At 39.2% G+C, this 20,360-nt stretch overlaps 1 protein-coding gene across 1 annotated transcript in view; it reads right to left on the bottom strand.

Moving 5' to 3' along the window:
- Nucleotides 1–3,238: 3,238 nt before the first annotated feature.
- The window catches only part of c1qtnf12 (C1q and TNF related 12), a 47,610-nt gene continuing 30,488 nt past the window's right edge, over nucleotides 3,239–20,360 (bottom strand). The window contains exons 2-8 of the mRNA XM_061735217.1: nucleotides 13,967–14,071; nucleotides 13,764–13,875; nucleotides 13,348–13,532; nucleotides 9,336–9,444; nucleotides 7,151–7,244; nucleotides 4,258–4,336; nucleotides 3,239–4,168 (exon numbers count right to left, since the gene is read on the bottom strand). Of these exons, the coding sequence (XP_061591201.1) occupies nucleotides 4,070–4,168; nucleotides 4,258–4,336; nucleotides 7,151–7,244; nucleotides 9,336–9,444; nucleotides 13,348–13,532; nucleotides 13,764–13,875; nucleotides 13,967–14,071 (783 nt within the window). The 3' untranslated portion in view covers nucleotides 3,239–4,069. The remainder of the gene's footprint in view (nucleotides 4,169–4,257; nucleotides 4,337–7,150; nucleotides 7,245–9,335; nucleotides 9,445–13,347; nucleotides 13,533–13,763; nucleotides 13,876–13,966; nucleotides 14,072–20,360) is intronic.

The raw sequence follows: 20,360 nt of genomic DNA, 5'->3' as shown, positions 1-20,360 counted from the left end.
ACAATGGAGTGCCCAGTTGGAGCACTATCCAGTACCCCTCCCAGGGACCCCAAGAAGGCCGGGTACTCCGCACTGCTGTTCGGCCCGTAGGCACAAACAACAGTGAGAGACCTTTTCCCGACCCGAAGGCGCAGGGAAGCGACCGTTCACCGGGGTAAACTCCAACACATGGCGACTGAGCTTAGGGGCTATAAACAAGCCCACACCAGCTTGCCGCCTCTCACCCTGGGCAACTCCAGAGTAGTGGAGGGTCCAGCCCCTTTCAAGGAGCTGGGTTCCAGAGCCCAAGCTATGTGTGGAGGTGAGCCCGACTATCTCTAGCCGGTATCTCTCAACCTCACGCACAAGCTCCGGCTCCTTCCCCCCCAGCGAGGTGACATTCCATGTCCCCAATGTGAGGGTTTTGGTTCGGGGATTGGGTCATCGAGGCCCTGCTACGACTGCTACCCAGACCACATGGCACCGGCCTCTCACGGTCCTTCCTGCGGGTGGTGGGCCTACGGGAAGGCGGGCCCACGTCTCCGTTTCGGGCTGTGCCCGGCCGGGTCCCATGGGCAAAGACCCTGCCAACAGGCGCTCGCCTACGAGCCCCAGCCAGGCCTGGCTCCAGGGAGGGGCCCCGGTGACGCCGATCTGGGCGACGTAGTGGTCCTTGTTCTCTTCTTCTTCATGATGGGCTTTGTGAACCGCTCTTAGTCTGGCCCGTCACCCAGGACCTGTTTGCCATGGGAGACCCTACCAGGGGCGTAATGCCCCCGACAACATAGCTCCTAGGATCACTCGGGCACACAAACCCCTCCACCACGGTAAGGGGGCGGTTCAAGGAGGGGGAAATATCAGTTTTTGTAAATACCCGACTATGTGTAAACGTGGCCTTAGTCTCATGTGGGAATACGATCTATGATCACTTTTTCAGAAAGGTCAACAGCAGTTTTACCAGATCAGATCAAGACAAAAAAAAAATGTATAAGTGTTTTTTAAGCTGCTTATCCCAGACATCCCTCAGAAGTGACAGGTTTCACTTCAGAAACTGGAAGTGGCAGTTTACAAGCCAGTGGGTTACAATGTTGACTGTTTCCTATGTGCTGTTTAATTAACTGACCACATCTCAAGGGGAAATGCTGTACAAAGTCTGATGAAAGCCAGAGCATTTTAGCACAAACACCTCATATACAGTATCAAGTGCCAAGCATGGTGGTGGAGGGTTGATGATTTGGGCACGTCCATATTAAATTTGATATTGTTCCTACTTTAAAACTTGTACAGGCAAGTACGTAACAGAGAATAGAAACCATGTAAACTGAAATGACAAGAATAACAACAAAAACAATCAAGAAACATGGGAGTAAAACCCTAGTAGGCTGGGCTGTAACAGAACTGTCCGTTTTTATTATAGCGTTGGCTCGGTAGGAACTAATTACCTGGCAAATTAACACTTGGTGTATTTAATGCACTTTTTCACTGTTTGCCAACTGCCAATAATATAAAACAAGACAACTAAAAGAACAAAAACCAAAAGAAAAGCAAACAAGATCAGCAATAGACATGAAAGGAGGGGACATGACATGCGTTTTTTCGTGAGAAGAGAAAATTCAAACTCAGAGTCAGAGTAAGACAATCAGCACCAAATCAACATTGGAATGGGTTGGATTATACCTGAAACACATGAATTAGACTGAACTGGAATGTAATTTGGAACAATATGGATTATATTTATTGGACTGTATTTAACACTGTAAACTTTTTTATGCTTTTTTGTGTGGTGATTACTTTGTTATGAATTAACTCATAAAAAAACACGACCTTACATTTTCTATACAACATTTATGGCATTTTGTTTTTTTGTTGAAGAATCTTTTTGTTGAAGAATCTCTAACATTCCCAATTAAATTTACTGTACTTTAATGCATTTTTATGTGGAAAACTACAGGATTATGGAAAGTACAAACCTAAGTGTTACCCTACTAATCCTAATTTAACAGGATTGTGATTAATTGATAAAGCCTCCTTAATACAACAGCGCCATATTTTTACAAGAGGACTTGAATTTTTTTGATAGCATTGTGGTTTTCATGCATAATAAATTAATTACACTCATACTACCAGTCAAAAGTTTGGACACCCTCTCCTCAATGGGAAAACATTTGACTGGTAGTGTATATAAAAGTGGAAGAAATGTATGGACAAAGAAATACTGAAAGACACTCAGGCATTCTTGACACTCCTCTTCCACCTGAAACAGGCCACAAAGTCCAACTGCTGTTGCAGTATATCTCAATAATATATACACACAGGTTTGAATGCTGAATTTGAAATCCCACTGCAAAAACTCAAAATCTTAACAAGAATATTTGTCTTATTTTTAGTTAAAATGTCTAATTTTTAGTAAAAAAAAATCTCATTACACTGAAAACAAGACTCATCACTGGAAAAAAACAACAATTTCCAACTGTTTCAAGTAGATTTTCACTTGAAATAAGTAGAAAAATCTGCCAGTGGAACAATATTTTTTTGCATGTAATGAGAAGATAAATCTTGTTCCACTGGCAGATTTTTCTACTAATTTCAAGTGAAAATTTACTTGAAACAGGTGAAAAATGTCAAATAACAACTCTTCTAAACTCTAAAACTTCTAAAGACTCTAAAACGACTCTTCTTTTAAGTGTAATGAGATTCTTTGACTAAAAATTTGACATTTTAACTAGAAATAAGACAAATATTCTGGGTAAGATTTTGAGTTTTTGCAGTACATGGACATCTTTAAGCCAGGACATCCAGGCAGATTACATCAAGCAGATTACTGGTTGGTTTCTCTGTGTTTCTCATATCAGCCCAAAAAGTTCAAATGCAACAGAATGTTTCCTGTTATTGTGGCAGACAGAACATGGATGAAACTTGACAGTGCTTCTGCTTTATTCTGCAAGCTTAGCTTGGTGAAAAACGCTGGCTCCTCATTGCTCATCCTGCTCTGTGATTTCCCACATGGTGATGTTTTCAGTCACAACGCAGTATTTTTTGAAAATGATTTTTTGCAAGGCTACTCGTTTTTACTTTTATATTTAACTAAAAGGATTTTGGCATGGTTAGCACTGCTGCATCGCAGCAAGAAGGTTCGTGGTTCAGGCAAGGGCGTTTCTGTTGGAAGTTTGCATGTTTTCACCAATGCTTGTGTGGCTTTTTCATCAGTTACTTTGGAGTGTGTCATAAACTAAAGTATTGACCAATAAAAACTTTGACATAAAAATTCAATTTTATTCGGAGACAAAAACACATAATTTGATGGCATTATGTCTAATAGTTGGTAAAATAGGTAGATTAAAAACAAAAACATGGTGGCAATAGAGGAGGATTCTGGGCCTGGAGGCCGTGAATGAGGCCAATGTTGAGAAAACTCTGGGCAAATACAAAAGTTGTGTTACAAAAATCACGTGAGGCCTGTCCAGTGTACTCACAGAGTCTATAGTCATGTAGACGGGTCTGTGTGTGTGTGTGTGTGTGTGTGTGTGTGTGTGTGTGTGTGTGTGTGTGTGTGTGTGTGTGTGTGTGTGTGTGCGTGTGCGTGTGTGCGTGTGTGAGTGAACAAGACTTAACATCCAAAAAAATGATCAATTTGTACACAATGGATACTGTAGACAAAACAATGACACATCAATGTATATTAAATGCAGGAATATTTCATGTACCTTAGCTTTTTCAACAATTACAGAGAACAATAAAAACAAAGTTTAGTGCTAAGGAGTTCAACAGCCGTGAAAAAATATACTGTAACAAATATACTCTCCATTTCATGTTCAGGTTTTTGTATGGGTGAAGGAACAAGCATCCAAGTTCCTGGGAGAAATGGCAGTGCATTGTCAAAAAACAACACTTGAGTTCTTCCTTTCACCACGGCAACAGGCAATCAAGTCAGTGTCAGCTCTTCAGCCCTTCCCTTCAAAAATCTCTTCTGGTTTGGTCTTGTGTGATGGTGCAGAGAGGCAGTTCATTCAATACAAGATTTAAAAAAGAAATCAAAAACAGTGTGGCAACAGTGGGCTGCTTGGAGGATGTCCTGCGAGTTAGTGGGAGGTTATACGCCGAGCAGCATGCCCATGAAATCCGATCCGTTCTGTATTGTGATGGAAGCACCAGCTGCATTATCCACAAATATGGAAGTGTACTGGCCGGCCTGCAGGACAGAACACACCACATGCTTATGTTGAGAGAGAGTGTGCACGTTTCCCCCTACATGCTCAGCGTGTTAGGCTCTTAACTCACCTGGAGCTCCAGCAGTCCCTGCACACTCACTGTAAATATCTTGCTGTTGCTTTCTAGTCCAACAATCATCTCCAGTGAACTGCAATGACAATATTTTCATTTCATTTTTTATTTATTCCGATCATGGAAATATGCAAACAGAAAAAACAATGAAGAAAAACAAGTTTCAAGCAAGTCAAAGTTGCAATTCCTCAATACGTTAGTAAGCTCATTCATCTGTACAGTCCCTCATATAAAAGATAGATAGATAGATAGATAGATAGATAGATAGATAGATAGATAGATAGATAGATAGATAGATAGATAGATAGATAGATAGATAGATAGATAGATAGATAGATAGATAGATAGATAGATAGATAGATAGATAGATAGATAGATAGATAGATAGATAGATAGATAGATAAAAAAAATAGAAAATAGATAAAAACTCAAAATCTTAACAAGAATATTTGTCTTATTTCTAGTTAAAATGTCTCATTTTTAGTCAAAAAAATCTCATTACACTTAAAACAAGAGTCATTACCAGAAAAATAACTTGTTATTTGACAATTTCCACCTGTTTCAAGTAAATTTTCACTTAAAATAAGTAGAAAAATCTGCCAGTGGAACAAGATTTTTTTGCTTGTAATGAGAAGATAAATCTTGTTCCACTGGCCGATTTTTCTACTTATTTCAAGTGAAAATTTACTTTAAACAGGTGAAATTTGTCAAATAACAAGTTAGTTTTCTGCTAATGACTCTTGTTTTAAGTGTAATGAGATTTTCTGAGACAATGAGACATTTTAACTAGAAATAAGACAAATATTCTTGTTAAGGTTTTGAGTTTTTGCAGATAGATAGATAGATAGATAGATAGATAGATAGATAGATAGATAGATAGATAGATAGATAGATAGATAGATAGATAGATAGATAGATAGATAGATAGATAGATAGATAGATAGATAGATAGATAGATAGATAGATAGATAGATAGATAGATAGATAAGGCCATTGAAGATTTTTCTTTGACATACTTTCACAGAGAAAGTAGGAATTGTTTTACGTTTTAATCTAGCTGTTCTGCAGACAGTCATAGTGATTAATCACTTCATGCTCTTTGTTTAAACCGGAACAGCGCTCAAACAGGGGAGCAATAAATAATCCTGTCTCGCACACACACACAGCCTGAAGAATCTTTGTTTGTTTTTAGGTCGAAAAGCGATCACTATCAGTGCTTTTGGTCCCATGGTTCAATATTATATCCTATTAAACAAAATGATGTTTGGATTATGAAAAACTACCTTGTGTATTTCATGACACGTGCTAGAGATTTGGAATGTGACCAGTGGAATAAAAACACTAAAATGTTGGTGTAGTTTCTTTGTGTTGGGTTTACAGGTGTGAGAGTGAGCTCAAGTTTCCCATCAAATTATATGCAAGAAAGAGAGCAGGCCTATTTCAAACTTTTCCTTTAGTAAAGTTAGAGAGTGTGCACACATGGTTTGAACTAAGCTGCAGCCTTCAACAACACAGTGAGACAACTGACTTGTGTTAAGTGGAAAATGCTCCTTTTTTTTCTATTGCAAATCAGTCATGTTTGTCTTCGCTCCAACTTCCATCACAATAACCCTCATTTCACATTCTCTACATTTTCATGGCCGGGAGGGAGAGACTGACTAGGGCTTTGGCTTGAAAAGCAAAAGTCAAGCACTCTGTTGGATCAAGTTACCCATCATAATAATATTATTTACACATTCCCTCTTTGTACCACTCTACAGTAGATGCTTGGTGTCCTGCACAGTTTTGGGGAGGCTGAAGAGGCCAATTCATTTCAACCTTGTTCCACTCCACATTATATAAATAGACATTTCAAATACTGGAAAGAACAAATATTTGTTCTGCATTTCATTCCCACGTAAAACTATGGTATTATGTGCTTTATTGTCTTCCTCACACATCCTAAAGAACTGTATTCCAGTAGTGTGCTGTTGCATGTAACAGGCTGTCTGAAGGTCAAAGGTGAGTATAGACCAGAGGTCGGCAACCAAAAATGTTGAAAGAGCCATATTGGACCAAAAACACAAAAAACAAATATGTCTGGAGCCGCAAAAAATGAAAAGTCTTGTATATAAGCCTTAGAATGAAGGAAACACATGCTGCATGTTTCTATATTAGTTATAACTGGGGGAAGATTTTTTTTTTTCATTATGCACTTCGAGAAAAAAGTCGAAATGTCGAGAAAAAAGTCAAAATTTTGAGAAAAAAGTCGAAATGTCAAGATTAATGTTGAAGTACAACCTTGAGAGAAAGGGCGAAATGTCGAAAAAAAAGTCAAAATGTCGAAATTTCGAGGTTAAAAAGGAAAGGAAAAAGGAAGAAAAAAAGAGAAAAAAAGGAAAAAAAGAAGAAAAAAAGGAAAAAAGGAAAAAAAAAAAAAAGAAAAAGAAGAAAAAAAGGAAAAAAGGGTCAAACATTTTTGAAAAAGCTCCAGGAGCCACGGGTTGCCGACCCCTGGTCTATAACGATTAGTTAGGTGACAGGGATGAAAGCTCCAAAAGTGAGGATACTTTCTTCGTGTGCTGCTTTTACACAGGAAATTCCAAACTGGTTCCATGCAATGTGTAAAAGTCAACACCTTTAACAGCTCATAAATGCTGGTGAAAGTTAAGGCTGCAGTTAACGCCTAAATAATATCTATGTTGAATGAAAAAGATAAATAAAACCGTCCAAGAACAATGTCAAGAATGCAAAAGGGAAGTTGCTTTCTGGAAAATCAATTCTGATGATCAGTTTAATAAATCCTATCGCGGAGCTCGTTGGTTTTATTCACAGGCATGCTCCAACAAGTGCTAACCACATACTTTAGAGTGACAAGCTATATTTTGATTCGGCATATTTAAAAACCTACGTGTATCTGTGGCAGAGTGATTCAATGCAGATCAACACCCTGATATTGTCTCTAGCCTTCAGTTGACTCTTGGTCCTCTTCACCTCGTTGTGATCTGTAAGGAGGAAAATCATTTACAATAAGAAAAGTGACCCCTAAAAACATATTTTTCCTCTAGTGTTCAAATCTATAGTTATAATTCCAAGGATCTGCCCTTTTTTTTCAGATAAAGTCACAAAGTGTTAATATCCTGTCACCACCTTTCACACTCCTAAGGAGGGGTTTGGGAAGCTCCACAGTAATTCAGGCCAATCCAGCCTCAGTATTTGCTGTAGCTCAAACAGTTCCCACCAATGATTTACAGAACAAGCATTAAAAAGAAGCATTTTAGAGAGATATATATTCAACCCAGTCTCACATAAAAACGTACCCTGCCTACGTTGGTCCAAAGTGCAAAAACGTAGAGGGTTACAATAATAGCCCGTGAATTGTATAACTGTTACATTTTTTCCGCCTATTCGTTTGGCGTCCAAGTCACGTGACTTTCCAGATTCTGGCCGTCACACCAAAAAAAGTGGCGGATATTTCTCATTTTTTTGTGAAAAAAAAATCAATATTTTCAGTTAGTTTCTGCATAAAAATGCATTTTGATTACATTTCTAGCGAGAAATATATATTTTACTTTCATAATATTCACTCAGTGAATGTACATAATCACAGAGTCAGGAGGAGGAAATCAGAGAAAGAGCAACTCTAACGGCTTCTTGTTCATTTTATTCAACAGGCAACGGCAGCAAAAGTCTGTTTGGTGATCACACTCTGAGGTGTAGATGTTCATAACATCTGAGGAGAGAATTAAAAAGGGATCTAGACGGGCGATAAGGAACGACCAGATCCACCAGGAGCTCTGTCCCTTCATAGCCGCCTCCAGCTGACTTTTCAGCAACGCAAAGACAAACTAAAAAAAGAAAAAAGCGTTGCCGCTTGAAGCTTCTTTCACTATCATTTTTTAACTTGATATCTGCTGGGTCTGTGCTGCCACAGATCCAGCAGCACATATATAATCTCCTCCATGTTCTACATCTTTAGTGTTGTTGTCTTCTTCGTTTAGATCACACAATCAAATACGTCACAGCAGCTTCGCTCCAACCTCCTACTTCTGATCCAGGTGCTGAATTGTAGTGGAAAATTCAGAATCCAATTAAAATTCAGAATCCAATTTAAAATGTATTACTTGCATATAAAGCCCAAAACGGCTTAGCTCTGCAGTATTTACAAGACCTGATATTGCCTTATGTTCCTGGCAGAGCTCTCCGCTCTCAGAGTGCAGGTTTACTCGTAGTTCCTAGAGTATCCAAATGTTGATTTGGAGGGCGGGCGTTCTGCTATCAGGCACCATTACTTTGGAACCAACTTCCAATCTGGGTTAAGGACACCAACTCCACCTTTAAAACTAAACTTAAAACCTTTCTGTTTAGTCTGTTTAGCCTATAGTTAGTGTTTAGTAAACCTCTAGCTGGTGTTGGTAAATCTCTAGGTAGTGTAAACTCTAGTGTGTTAGAGTCAGTAGTCATAGTTGCAGCTATAGAACAAGACTATAATAGTTAGTCTCAAATATAGCTTTGTGGTAGATATGTTGCTATAGGCCTATGCTGCAGGGGGGCACCGACATGATCCGCTGGGCGGTGCCTCTCACCCTTCTTCTCCTCTCCTTTTCCCTCCCTCTCTTCTCCATTTCCATTTTTATTTTTTATAAATATCTCATAGCTATCGTTTTTGTCCATCGTTCCTGTAGTTTCTTGTGCCGGCCCCCCTTTTTTCTCTTTTGTGCATGTTTGCAGGCCGGAGCCTCGGGAACTGCGTTCTGGCCTGCGGTCCCGGTCCCCCCCCCCCCTCTGGTCATCCCGCTGCTGCTTCCAAATGACTGCTGTGTGCTGCTGAAGTCCCCGACTCCCCCAGTCTGGCCTTCGGCAGGAGGGTCCCCCCTTATGAGCCTGGTCCTGCTCAAGGTTTCTTTCCTCCTAAAGGGGAGTTTTTCTTGAATTGAATTGAATTGAATTGAATTGAAAAGAAACCAGGCCGAGTTGAGTTGAGCAGAGCCGAGTAGGTACTAGTGGAAAAGTGCCATATGTGGACTACTTATTGGAAGGATCTTTCAGGCTTTGGTGTATGAAATACTGCGTAATGGAAAATGATTGTGATTTACCAATATGGACGTTAGCTGAGAACTGGTATATCCCAGTGATGGGGGCGGTGAATCTTCCAGTCGACTGGTCCATTCCCGACCCCCTGAGAAACGCTCCTTTAGCGGGTGGCTGAAAATACAAAGAAATTCAAGTCATATTTATCATAACAATGCACTGCGTGTTCTTCTGAGGAAAAGTTACAACTGTGCAGTATTTTGTTGCAGTATTTCTTTTTTTTTTTAATTTTGGTCCAAGTCACTGATACAAATTATTACCACAATCAATCAGAGGATTCATTCAGAAATGTGACGAATTTGGAAACAGAGACAGCAGGAAACTGTAATGACCACAAAAGCAGTAACTGCTGGCCAAGAAAAAAGAAAACCACCAAGAAAAAAAAACTTTCTCTGCAGATTAGTGACACTGGAGCCATCATCTGGGAATTGTTGAAATGCTACTTAGAAGAGACATTGTCTAAGGAAATTGCAAGTGATGTATCAATTCAAATTACTTTCATAAAAATCATGGCATCACTGAAAATCAAGGCTGGAGTGTAAACGGGTGGGAGTTTGGGACAAAAGCTGGTCAGCAAGTCCTGAAGCTCTGAGAGTAGTTTAAAAATAGAATCAGAAATGAATGGACGGTTGACAGGAGCCAACGGCCTCATAATGAGGAAGATTCTAGTTTAGTATCCCATTTAGTACAAATGAGTCTGAATGTTGACTTGTATTATTTAAACTCAGAGGTGGTAGTAACGAGTTACATTTACTTTATTACATTTACTTGAGTAAGTTTTGGGAAATGTTGTACTTTTAGGAGTAGTTTTGAATCACTATACTTTTTACTTTTACTTGAGTAGATTTGTGAAGAAGAAACTGTTTCTCTTACTCCGCTACATTAGGCTACGTTGAGCTGTTACTTTTCTTTTATTCCTTTTGTCCGTGTACGCGTCAATCTCATGACATCACTGGGTGATTCTTTGGGAAAAATGTTTGTTTTTGCATGTTTTGTCACATTTACACAGACTCAAACACACACAGAGTTTCTATGAGTTCATGTTTCTTCTAGTTCTGGTTAAAAAAGAAAAGTACAAAGGCTTGAAATTTTGTACTTCTTGTGCTTAATTTATTTTTTTATTCTGTTATTTTATTTATTTTATTATTTATTAAAGTACTTGAATTTACTTTAGGCTTATTTTAATTTAAGCTATTTTTGTATTAATTTTAATTTATTTTATTATTGTATTGATTAAATTTGCCTGAAGATGATTATTTTGTACTTTTGTCTGTTTGAATGGTTGTGTTAAAAAAATAAATCAGACGTTACTCAACAGTTACTCAGTACTTGAGTAGTTTTTTCACCAAGTACTTTTTTACTTTTACTCAGGTAATATTTGGATGACTACTTTTTACTTCTACTTGAGTCATATTATTCTGAAGTAACAGTACTTTTACTTGAGTACAGTTTTTGGCTACTCTACCCACCTCTGATTAAACTGTATTTAAAGGTCCGTCTTAATGGTCACATTTGAGTCCCTCACTGCGTTGCAAAGTATGTGTAAATGTTGTGCTTGTTTAACGCCTTCAGTAAAAGGTGTTTCCTGCTGTCCACTTTAAATACGCCATTGTTTATCCACTAATTGAATTCTCACTTCTTTAGTTATAAACCAGTATCTAAACTATTGTTATTTCTTTCTTTTTTTAAATCAATAGTTCTGTTAAAGAACCATCTTCTGGAATGTTATTGAGCTTAACATTTTACATCACAATAGTCTGATTTCATAACCCATTTTAGTGCAGAGATTGCTTCTTGATCGTTTTTGAATATTATGCCGTACCTTCTAAATGGAAATCTCATCTGTTTCAATTCACATCATGTCTTTTGGCCAAGTTTTTCAAAGTCATAATGGTATTTCAAAGTCTTAGTTTTTATTCAGCTTTCACTTCTCATTCACTTCTCCGCGTCGTTAAAACCCATAGAGCCCAGTAACCTTTGAAATCTTGTCTTCTGGTTAAATTACATTAATGACAGTAAGTCAGAAATCATTCTGTTTCTTTCCTTACATTTCATCTGCATTTTTGCTCCTAATTTTGTCATTTTTGTCAAAGAATATGTGGTCCATTCCACTATTTTTTAACCCACCAGCTTGCAAATTAATGCAAGTTAAATTTGAAATGTTGTGGATCAGGTAGTATCATATTTAACTGCAGCTAGGTTAGCGCGTGCAGTGTTATTGGCTTCTGTTGTCATTTGTTTATTTTTTTTACATTTATTTAGTTGTTTGTTATATATTGTTATATATATATATATATATATATATATATATATATATATATATATATATATATATATATATATATATATATATATATTCATGAAGGTATGCAGTCCATCAATCTTTGTGAAACAGAGATGCTTATCTTTAAAGGCACACTGGCTTTGCACCTAAATTATTGATGGAAACTCTAAGTTACATTTTTTGAGCTAGGTTAGTGCATGCAGTGTTATTGGCTTCTGTTTTCATTTGTTTATTTTTTTTTACATTTATTTAGTTGTTTGTTATGAATTTTTTTTTTTTCAATTCAAATCAGCAGTTTGATTAAAGAATCTGATATATATATATATATATATATATATATATATATATATATATATATATATATATATATATATATATATATATATATATATATATATATATATATATATATATATATATATATATATATTCATGAAGGTATGCAGTCCATCAATATTTGTGAAACAGAGATGCTTATCTTAAAAGGCACACTGGCTTTGCACCTAAATTGATGATGGAAACTCTATTACTAATATTTGCCAAGTTACATTTTTGGAGAATGGGAGATCAAGGCTTTTTTTATTAAGGTTCCCATATTATGGTCCTCTCTGCCCTCTCTGGTAATTGGAGCAAACTGGTATAAGGTGATCAAATCCAAGATTTTAAGCCATTAAAATAAGCCAATATCCATGTTGGAGACACATTTTGGAGGTCAAAATTGTTTAGATTGGAAGTATTGACATTTGATCAGCACTCACCAATTGTTATATATATATATATGAGTACTTTGGATATGTAATTTGTTAGTCTTGTTGAAATATTGCAAACTCCAATCATTTAACTAACATATTACACATTGTGGGGGCAGAGTTGGTGTGTGAAGGATCGGAAGAAGCACCAGTTATAGCACAAAAGATTAGGTAAAGGTAGAGTCATGAGAGCGGGAAATCAATCAGAAGAATAAAACAAACAAACATCAAACATTATGGAGAAGATCGCAAAAAGTATTGATTTGGCAGTGTCCCAACACATTATAACATATTCTAACAGCATTTAAAAATTACAATTTAGTAAATCTGTCCTTTTTCATTGCCAAACCTAATATTAATTTGTTTTCTAGCAGGAGAAACTTACAGATCAGATTCAGATGTAAAAATGAGCATATGTTTGAAATACAAGCCATTAATGCACATTTTAATCTTCTGCATCTTTGTTCCCTCTTTCATTGTGGCCTTCTTTATTTCGGTAAAGATATTAATATATAGGTTTTCTAAGCCTGAATAACATGTTTTACTATCTGGCTTAATCCCTGTCAGCCTGTCCTAACAGGGCAGAGTTCTTTCTCTGCAGCACGCAGAGCAACAGTCTCTATTTCTGTCCTCTCCACACTTTACTCCAAGTCAAAGACAGAGTGCCTTTTGTATGCTGCGGAGAGTGTTGTGTAGAATTGAAAAAGTAGATATTTTTGAACCAAAGAGGCTGTCTGGGTCTCAGAGAGTGGCACAACATGCTTTTTGCCAGTGCCAGTTACCAGGGAGGGGATGATCCTCATAATTCTCCCACATGCAAAGTAAGCAACGATTACTAAACACTCGCTATTTCACAGTTAAGGCAAAGAAACAAAAGCATGTAACCATGCGGAGGAGGATTAGCCAAAACTCAACTTGACTTTCTTTACAGGGAGCGAGCTGACCCGATGCATAAACATTTACTTGGCCTCAAACAAAACTTACTGTCTGAAAGTTCTGGAGTTCCACCAGAGTCTTTTTGTCCGCCACCACAGGTCCCTTGAGCTTGCAGTGGAAAGCTTCTTCTATCCGGCGGTAGGAGGCCATCCCCTCCAGGGTGAGCAGGGCGGTGGGTAGCTGGCTGGGGCTGGTCTGCCTGTCCAGCGCGGCTGCTCTCCTCTCCGTAGCCTCTGACAGAAGCAAGATCCAGTTTATTACCCTGTATAAATGGCTTCATAATAACATTACTACGGTTCTGTTCTGTCATGATGATGTCAGAAGAAAAATAATGCAGCCCCTAAGGTTCAACAATATGTTATGCCAAAAATACTAAGAAAAAAAAAACAGTCATGTAAATGACATGCTCTTTTGTGAAGAGCATCTGGAATGCCGGCTGGAAAATGTAAATGCTCCAACAGTACCTTTAATCATCTCTTTGAACTCCTGGAGAAGAACTTCCTGGGTCACCTCAGCCCCTGGAGAGCCGGGAGGTCCCTGGGGGCCCGGAGGACCAGGGGGACCAGGAGGGCCGGGCTGGTGGAAGGATTTCACATTTCTAACTTAATCTGAAAACTTAACATGTATACGTACTATGTTTTGCTAGTAAAGGAAAGTTCAAATTTACCAGGGGTCTCTTGCGTTTGCGACATTTTCCAGGGAAGTTTCCAACAGGTCTTTTTACAAAATCCATCCATGAGCCCAATGGATCCACTCGCTGGGGATCTGAAGTCTGCAGCAGAAAAGAGGAGTGCATGTCAGGGAAGGAAGAAGGATGGATCACAAAAACAAACGACAATAATAATAAAAACAATTCACTTTCTCAAACAGCTTGTGTCCTGTTCAGGCTCAGGCCTTCCTTAAGCGTGAAGGTAAGAAACCCTGGACAGCTCGCCAGCTCATCACGTAAAAATGGATTAACAAGAAAAATTAAAGCTGCAAGCAGTGATGAACGGGCCCTCGCGCGTGCAATTTTCACCAATAAAAGGTCAAGGACTCAAAACCGAGTCCGATGACACCACCCATGACTCTTTATGTCTAACCATTCAAAAGTTATGGCAGAAAGTAGGAACTATCAAATATCGACCAATCAGAATAAGGGGCGGGGCTAATTTGCACCAATTATGGTCAAGGACTCTAAACCGAGTCCGATGACACCACCCAAGAGTCTTTATGTCAAACTTTATGTAAAACCAGTCTTTATGTCAAAAGTTATGGCAGAAAGTAGGAACTATCAAATATGGACCAATCAGATGAAGGGTGGGCGCGCTTTTTGGCGTCTATCGTCGCCACGTTAACGCTTTTGACTGAGAAAAATAATGCGCATCGTCGCAGGATGGAGACGCACATTTTGATGTGTAACACACCTGGGTGCACGTTACGGTTCGGGTGAAGAAACGGCCGAAGGAATGGCATAAATTGCGCCAAAATTGCACGATGAATTCAAAATGGCCGACTTCCTGTTGGGTTTCGGCCATGGCGCCAAGAGACTTTTCTTTAAATTGCGACATGATACAGGTGTGTAGCGATTTTCGTGCATGTACGTCAAACCGTATCGTGGGGCTTGAGGCACAAAGTTTTCTAGGGGGCGCTGTTGAGCCATTAGGCCACGCCCATTAATGCAAACCATTAATTATCACATTTTTCACCAGGCCTGGCTTGCGTGCAAAATTTGGTGACTTTTGGGGCACGTTTAGGAGGGCAAAAAGGCCCTAATTTTGTCGGAAGAAGAAAAAAAATAAATAAATCTGCCACTGGCACTGTCAGTTCTCAGGCCCTAATTACAGAAATAAAACATTAATAATGAACCTTGAACCCTGAACACTGAACGTGCTGTGAAAGAAACAATCTGATGTTTTACAGTGTAGTCCCAGTGGGGTGTGATATAAATAACCTACACAGTGAAATCCACTGAGTCACTATTTCTTTGTTGCAACGTGGAACAGCTCATCCTCAGATACGGTCCCGTGGTGCCAGACACCGGGGACGGTCACGCACACAACCCCCCCCCCCCCCCCCCCCCCCCCCCTCCGGCTCCCATGCCCAGCCAGCTACAAGCTTTTTCCCTTTTGCCATCAGTCACCATCAGCCTCCAAAAGCTTCACTTGGTGCTTATGTTTTCATTCCAGATAAGTCACTCAGATGCCACGTCACTTCTTATTTGCCTCAGATATATGAAAACAAACTATGTCAAGTGAATTTTTTTATTTTTTTTTTTCAAAACATGAACATTTCCATGTGCACTCTGGTGAAAAATGAGTCTGCCTGTCTAAATGTGATGTTGACTCTGTGAACCACAGAACTTAATTACCGTAGTTTATAACAACATGAAAACCCAGCCAATGCTTTCAGCCTCATCCAATGAGAGAATGATGTTTTCTTTTAATATCATACTTATTTGAGCCCTACAAAGATGGAGAATATTTCTATTAAAAATGCACTTTCTTTCAATTCAGGGCATCATAAACTAGGTCGTAAAATAAGGCAAATACAGCTTCTGATGAATAACACATGACATTATTATTTATTAACAAAAATAAACTGAAATTCAAATCCAGTTAGTCAGCAGCTTGTAGAAACTCCTTCATTAGAATTGACTTAAGTGTTATTTTTGATGTTCTCAGTCTCAGTTCTCATAATTTAATTAAGGATGACTTTTTATACACTTTTCTTTAAAACATTGATTCACGTCATTGATTTGTCCACGTATTTGTTTATGCTCAGCTCTCTTAAGGTTCCTCCCAAACGTTGTAATAAAGTATGGTGTTGGACTGGATGAAACAGTTTGATTGTTTCCTTTCTTGCTATTCTGTTCTACATAAGTTGTTTTTTTTGTATCATTGTCCTGTTGCATGGCACAGTTTCAGTCAAACTTTATCTGATGGACAAATGGACTCACATTTGACTCTGGAACCCACTTTACTAGTACCTACTCAGCCAGACTCCACTCGTCCTCGTTTCTTTTCAATACCCAGATCAGAAGTAGGAGGTTGGAGAAGCTGCTGTGACGTATTTGATTGTGTATCTAAACGAAGAAGACAACAACACTAAAGATGTATAACCTGGAGGAGATGATAGATGTGCTGCTGGATCTGTGGCTTGTGTTTGATATCAAGTTAAAAAATGAGAGAGAGAGAAGCTTCAAGCGGAGACGCTTTTTTTTTGTTAGTTTGTCTCAGCGCTGCTGAAAAGTCAGCTGGAGCCGCTAGCAGCTATGAAGAGACAGAGCTCCTGGTAGATCTGGTCGTTCCTTATCTCCGTCTAGATCCCTTTTTAATTCTCTCCTCAGCACCAGGTTTATGAACATCTGACCCTCAGAGTTGGATCATGAAACAGACTTTTGTGCTGCCATTGCCTGTTGAATAAAATGAACAAGAATCCGTCAGAGTCTCTTTCTCTGATTTCCTCCTCCTGACTCAGACGTCTGACTCCAACCCCCCGACCAATCAGTGGCCTGTAGTGTGATGATGTCAGATACAGCCGACTCAGCAGCTTAGAACCTCAGCAGAATAGTTACAGAAAAAGTATCTACTCGGCACGCCTCCACCCGCCTAGACCCCTAGTGGAGAAGCTCAAAACCGAGTCGTGCTGAGTAGGTACTAGTGGAAAAGCGCCAATAGTCAACTCATTGACTCATGTTGCTCAGGTCCTTTTATCTTAAAACAAGACCCAAATCATTGCCCTTCCACCTCTGTGCTTGAGAGTTGGTATGAGCTGTTGGTGCTGACATTTCTATGTTTATATTCATCTGCTTACTATGCATGTTGTGTAGTACGTGGTTCGTATGTCACGCTGTGTTGCTGCTAATTGTCTACAATGGTACCATAAAGACTGTGACTACGTTTGTATGCAGTCAAAATCCGTGTTATTTCTAATATTACGGTTACTGATACATTCGGAATATTCCGTTTACATGCGTGAGCAAACAGGGTTATCCCTGTTTACATGGTAATTAATCATTCTGGATATCCGGATCAAACCAGTGACGCACGGAGAACGTGATGACGCAATTCCCGTCATTTCTGCTTCTTCTTCCTGTATCCAAATTCAAAACAAATGCTGCTTTGCGCAACTTTTCGCTCACCTTCTTGTAAATCTTCTATCCCGGTACTTTCTACCGTCTACAATTGCAGAAATGTTCATATCCTTCATTACATTTATGAAGTGATTAGTCTCCTCCTGGTCTTGTGTTTCTCCGTGTTTATAAGAACTTCCTGGACTCAAAAGACCAGGATTCCTTGTGAACAGAGCATGTGCAGAAAACAAATTCATGTTCCCTTTGATGGGGATATTCCGTTTGGCGTTTACATGACCCAATATTCAGGTTTTAAAAGGAGTAATCCAGGGCTCATATTGGGGTTTTTAAAAACCCGAATATCGGGTTATTCAAAGGGTTATTGGTGTTTACATGGCCGTGCAAAACCGGGTTATTGCTAATATTCGGGTTTTAAAAGGGTTATTGATGCATGGAAACGCAGTCAATGAGCAACATTAAGTAATGCATTGACTGCAGACCACCAGTGTTGTGCTAGTTGCTGAAAAAAGTAACTAATTGTAGCTACTGGTTACTTAATTCAAGAAGTAACTCATTTACATTCTTGATTACTTACACAATAAGTAATATGTTACTGTTAAAAGTAACTCCATTAAGATCCTTATAACTTAATTTCAGTGTTGTAAGAAATTGAATACAAACTCAGCTGGTAGTGCAGCGGTCTCACAGCAAGAAGGTCCTGGGTTCGATTCCCGCCGGGGACGCTGTGGGTGCTGAAGTGCGTGTTAGTTCCCCCATGACTTCAGCGCCCACACCCTGGGTGGGGTTGGTGAAAGGATCTTTCTGTGTGGAGTTTGCATGTTCTCCCCGTGTTCCCCTGGGTAGCTAATGGGAGCTACCCTCACAAAAACATGCACACAGGGTGGGGTTTCACACGGCCGGAGAAACCCCACCCTGTCTGGTGAAAAGATGCGGCCTGCTCACTGCTCAGGTTAAGGAGGAGACCTGCCCACTTAGGTAGGAGCACGGGGTGGTAAAAATGGGAAAAAACCGGGATAAAAATATTTAAAAAAAAATAAAAAAAAAAACAGTTTGTTGGGATGTTTTGTTGTGGTTTGTTTTGTAGTTTTTTCGGAGCGTTGCATGGTTTGGTGCTGGGGGGAGACGGGAAGCTGTCCACCTTGAATGTGTCCCACCTGTAAATCATTTTTGCTCACCACGGACTCTAAGTTGTTTGCAAATGGATTAATAAACCTTGCAGGATTAGCGGGCAGTAAAAATGTCTTCACTGAGAAATTTGCTGTTGTATTTTCTCCAATACTGTTGCATCAACACACACTTGAATGATCCAGAGCAACAAATAGCCAATAGCTTTGGTGAGCGGGTACATTTCATTAACACCTTTTGGCCTCTACTTATTTGCTTGTTTGCTCGTTGTATGCCTCGTATAATGACAATAAAAGTCTGAAGTCTGCTTAATTAGGGCCCGAGCACTTACACTGCGAAGGCCCTATTGTATCTGTAGGAATTTTTTTTTTTCTTCTTCCGACGAAATGATGGCCTTTTTGCCCCCTAAACGTGCCCCAAAAGTCACCAAATTCTGCACCAAGCCAGGCCTGGTGAAAAATGTGATATTTCATGGTTTGCATTAATGGGCGTGGCCTAATGGCTCAACAGCGCCCCCTAGAAAACTTTGTGCTTCAAGCCCTACAATACGGTTTGACGTACATGCACGAACATCGGTACACACCTGTATCATGTCACAACTTAAAGAAAAGTCTCCTGGCGCCATGGCCGAAACCAAACAGGAAGTCGGCAATTTTGAATTCATCGTGTAATTTTGGCGCAATTTATGCCACTTCTTCGTCAGTTAATACGGCCCGAACCGTAACGTGCACCCAGGTGTGTTATACATGAAAATGTACGTCTCCATCCTGCGACTATGCGCATTACTTTTCTCTTTCAAAAGCGTTACGTGGTGGCAATGATAGATGACAAAAAGCGCGCCCCCCCCCCTTCATCTGATTGGTCGATATCTGATAGATCCTATTTTCTGCCATAACTTTTGAATGGTTTGACATAAAGAGTCGTGGGTGGTGTCATCGGACTTAGTTTTGAGTCCTTGACCTTTATTGGTGAAAATTGCACGCGCAAGGGCCCGTTCATCACTGCTTGCAGCTTTAATTCCTATGGGAGCAGTCAGTGTACCTTACTTTTGACCCACTGCTTCTGCATATTTGGCTTAGTGTATGTTAAACAATAACACTGTACATAATGTGTTATATGATATTCATAGAAGATTGCATTTACCTTTTATACCCTGGTAAGAACCAGGTGAGGCCTACTGTATCTTGATTTATTTGCATCTTAAAACAGAAACAACGTGTCCTTTTCTCACATGAATTCATACAGAATATGCACACAAAGGTCACTATGTATATTTTTGATAGTGAGAATTTTCCAGTACTCTGAAATGCTTACTTTATAATAAATTACTGTTCAGGAGGCGGTGATCTGTTACAGAGATAAGGAAAGAAGAAAGCATTTTGGAGCAACATTTTTATGCAGTGTTCTGTAACTGGTTTGTTTTCATTTTGGTAAAATGTGAGATAGAACAAGTTCCAATTAAAGTGAGCTCAAATCTTACCCTAACCCTTCTCCAAATGTCAAGAGACTTCAGTTAAGATAGAAGAGGAGATAAAGACAAGCCATGGAGGTGAGCTGTCTGAAATGGAATTTGTTTAGGTTTGGCAGCAGGACACGGATCGCTTATCTACTAAACCAACATGCCTCTTTCTGCACTGTTAAAGACTTGCCTCTTGCTGCACCGCAACAAAGTAACTCCTTGTTTGTCTTTTCAATAAGCTGGAATAAAAGTCTGTTTTTAGGGTCAGAATTTACAGCACTCACTCCTCTTCGTTCTCCAACGGTAGAGAAAACAAGTTAACAGGCACCGTAGTGGCTAAGTTAGAGATTCTTCTGTCTCCTCGCTGTTATTTTGAGGCTGAAAACATGAAAACAACCGTGA

The sequence above is a fragment of the Cololabis saira genome, chromosome 12 (genome assembly GCF_033807715.1).
Source record: "Cololabis saira isolate AMF1-May2022 chromosome 12, fColSai1.1, whole genome shotgun sequence".
In the NCBI taxonomy this organism is placed as follows: Eukaryota; Metazoa; Chordata; class Actinopteri; order Beloniformes; family Belonidae; genus Cololabis; species Cololabis saira.
Note: the sequence above shows the minus strand (reverse complement) of the source record. Positions and strands in the feature narration are given on the sequence as shown.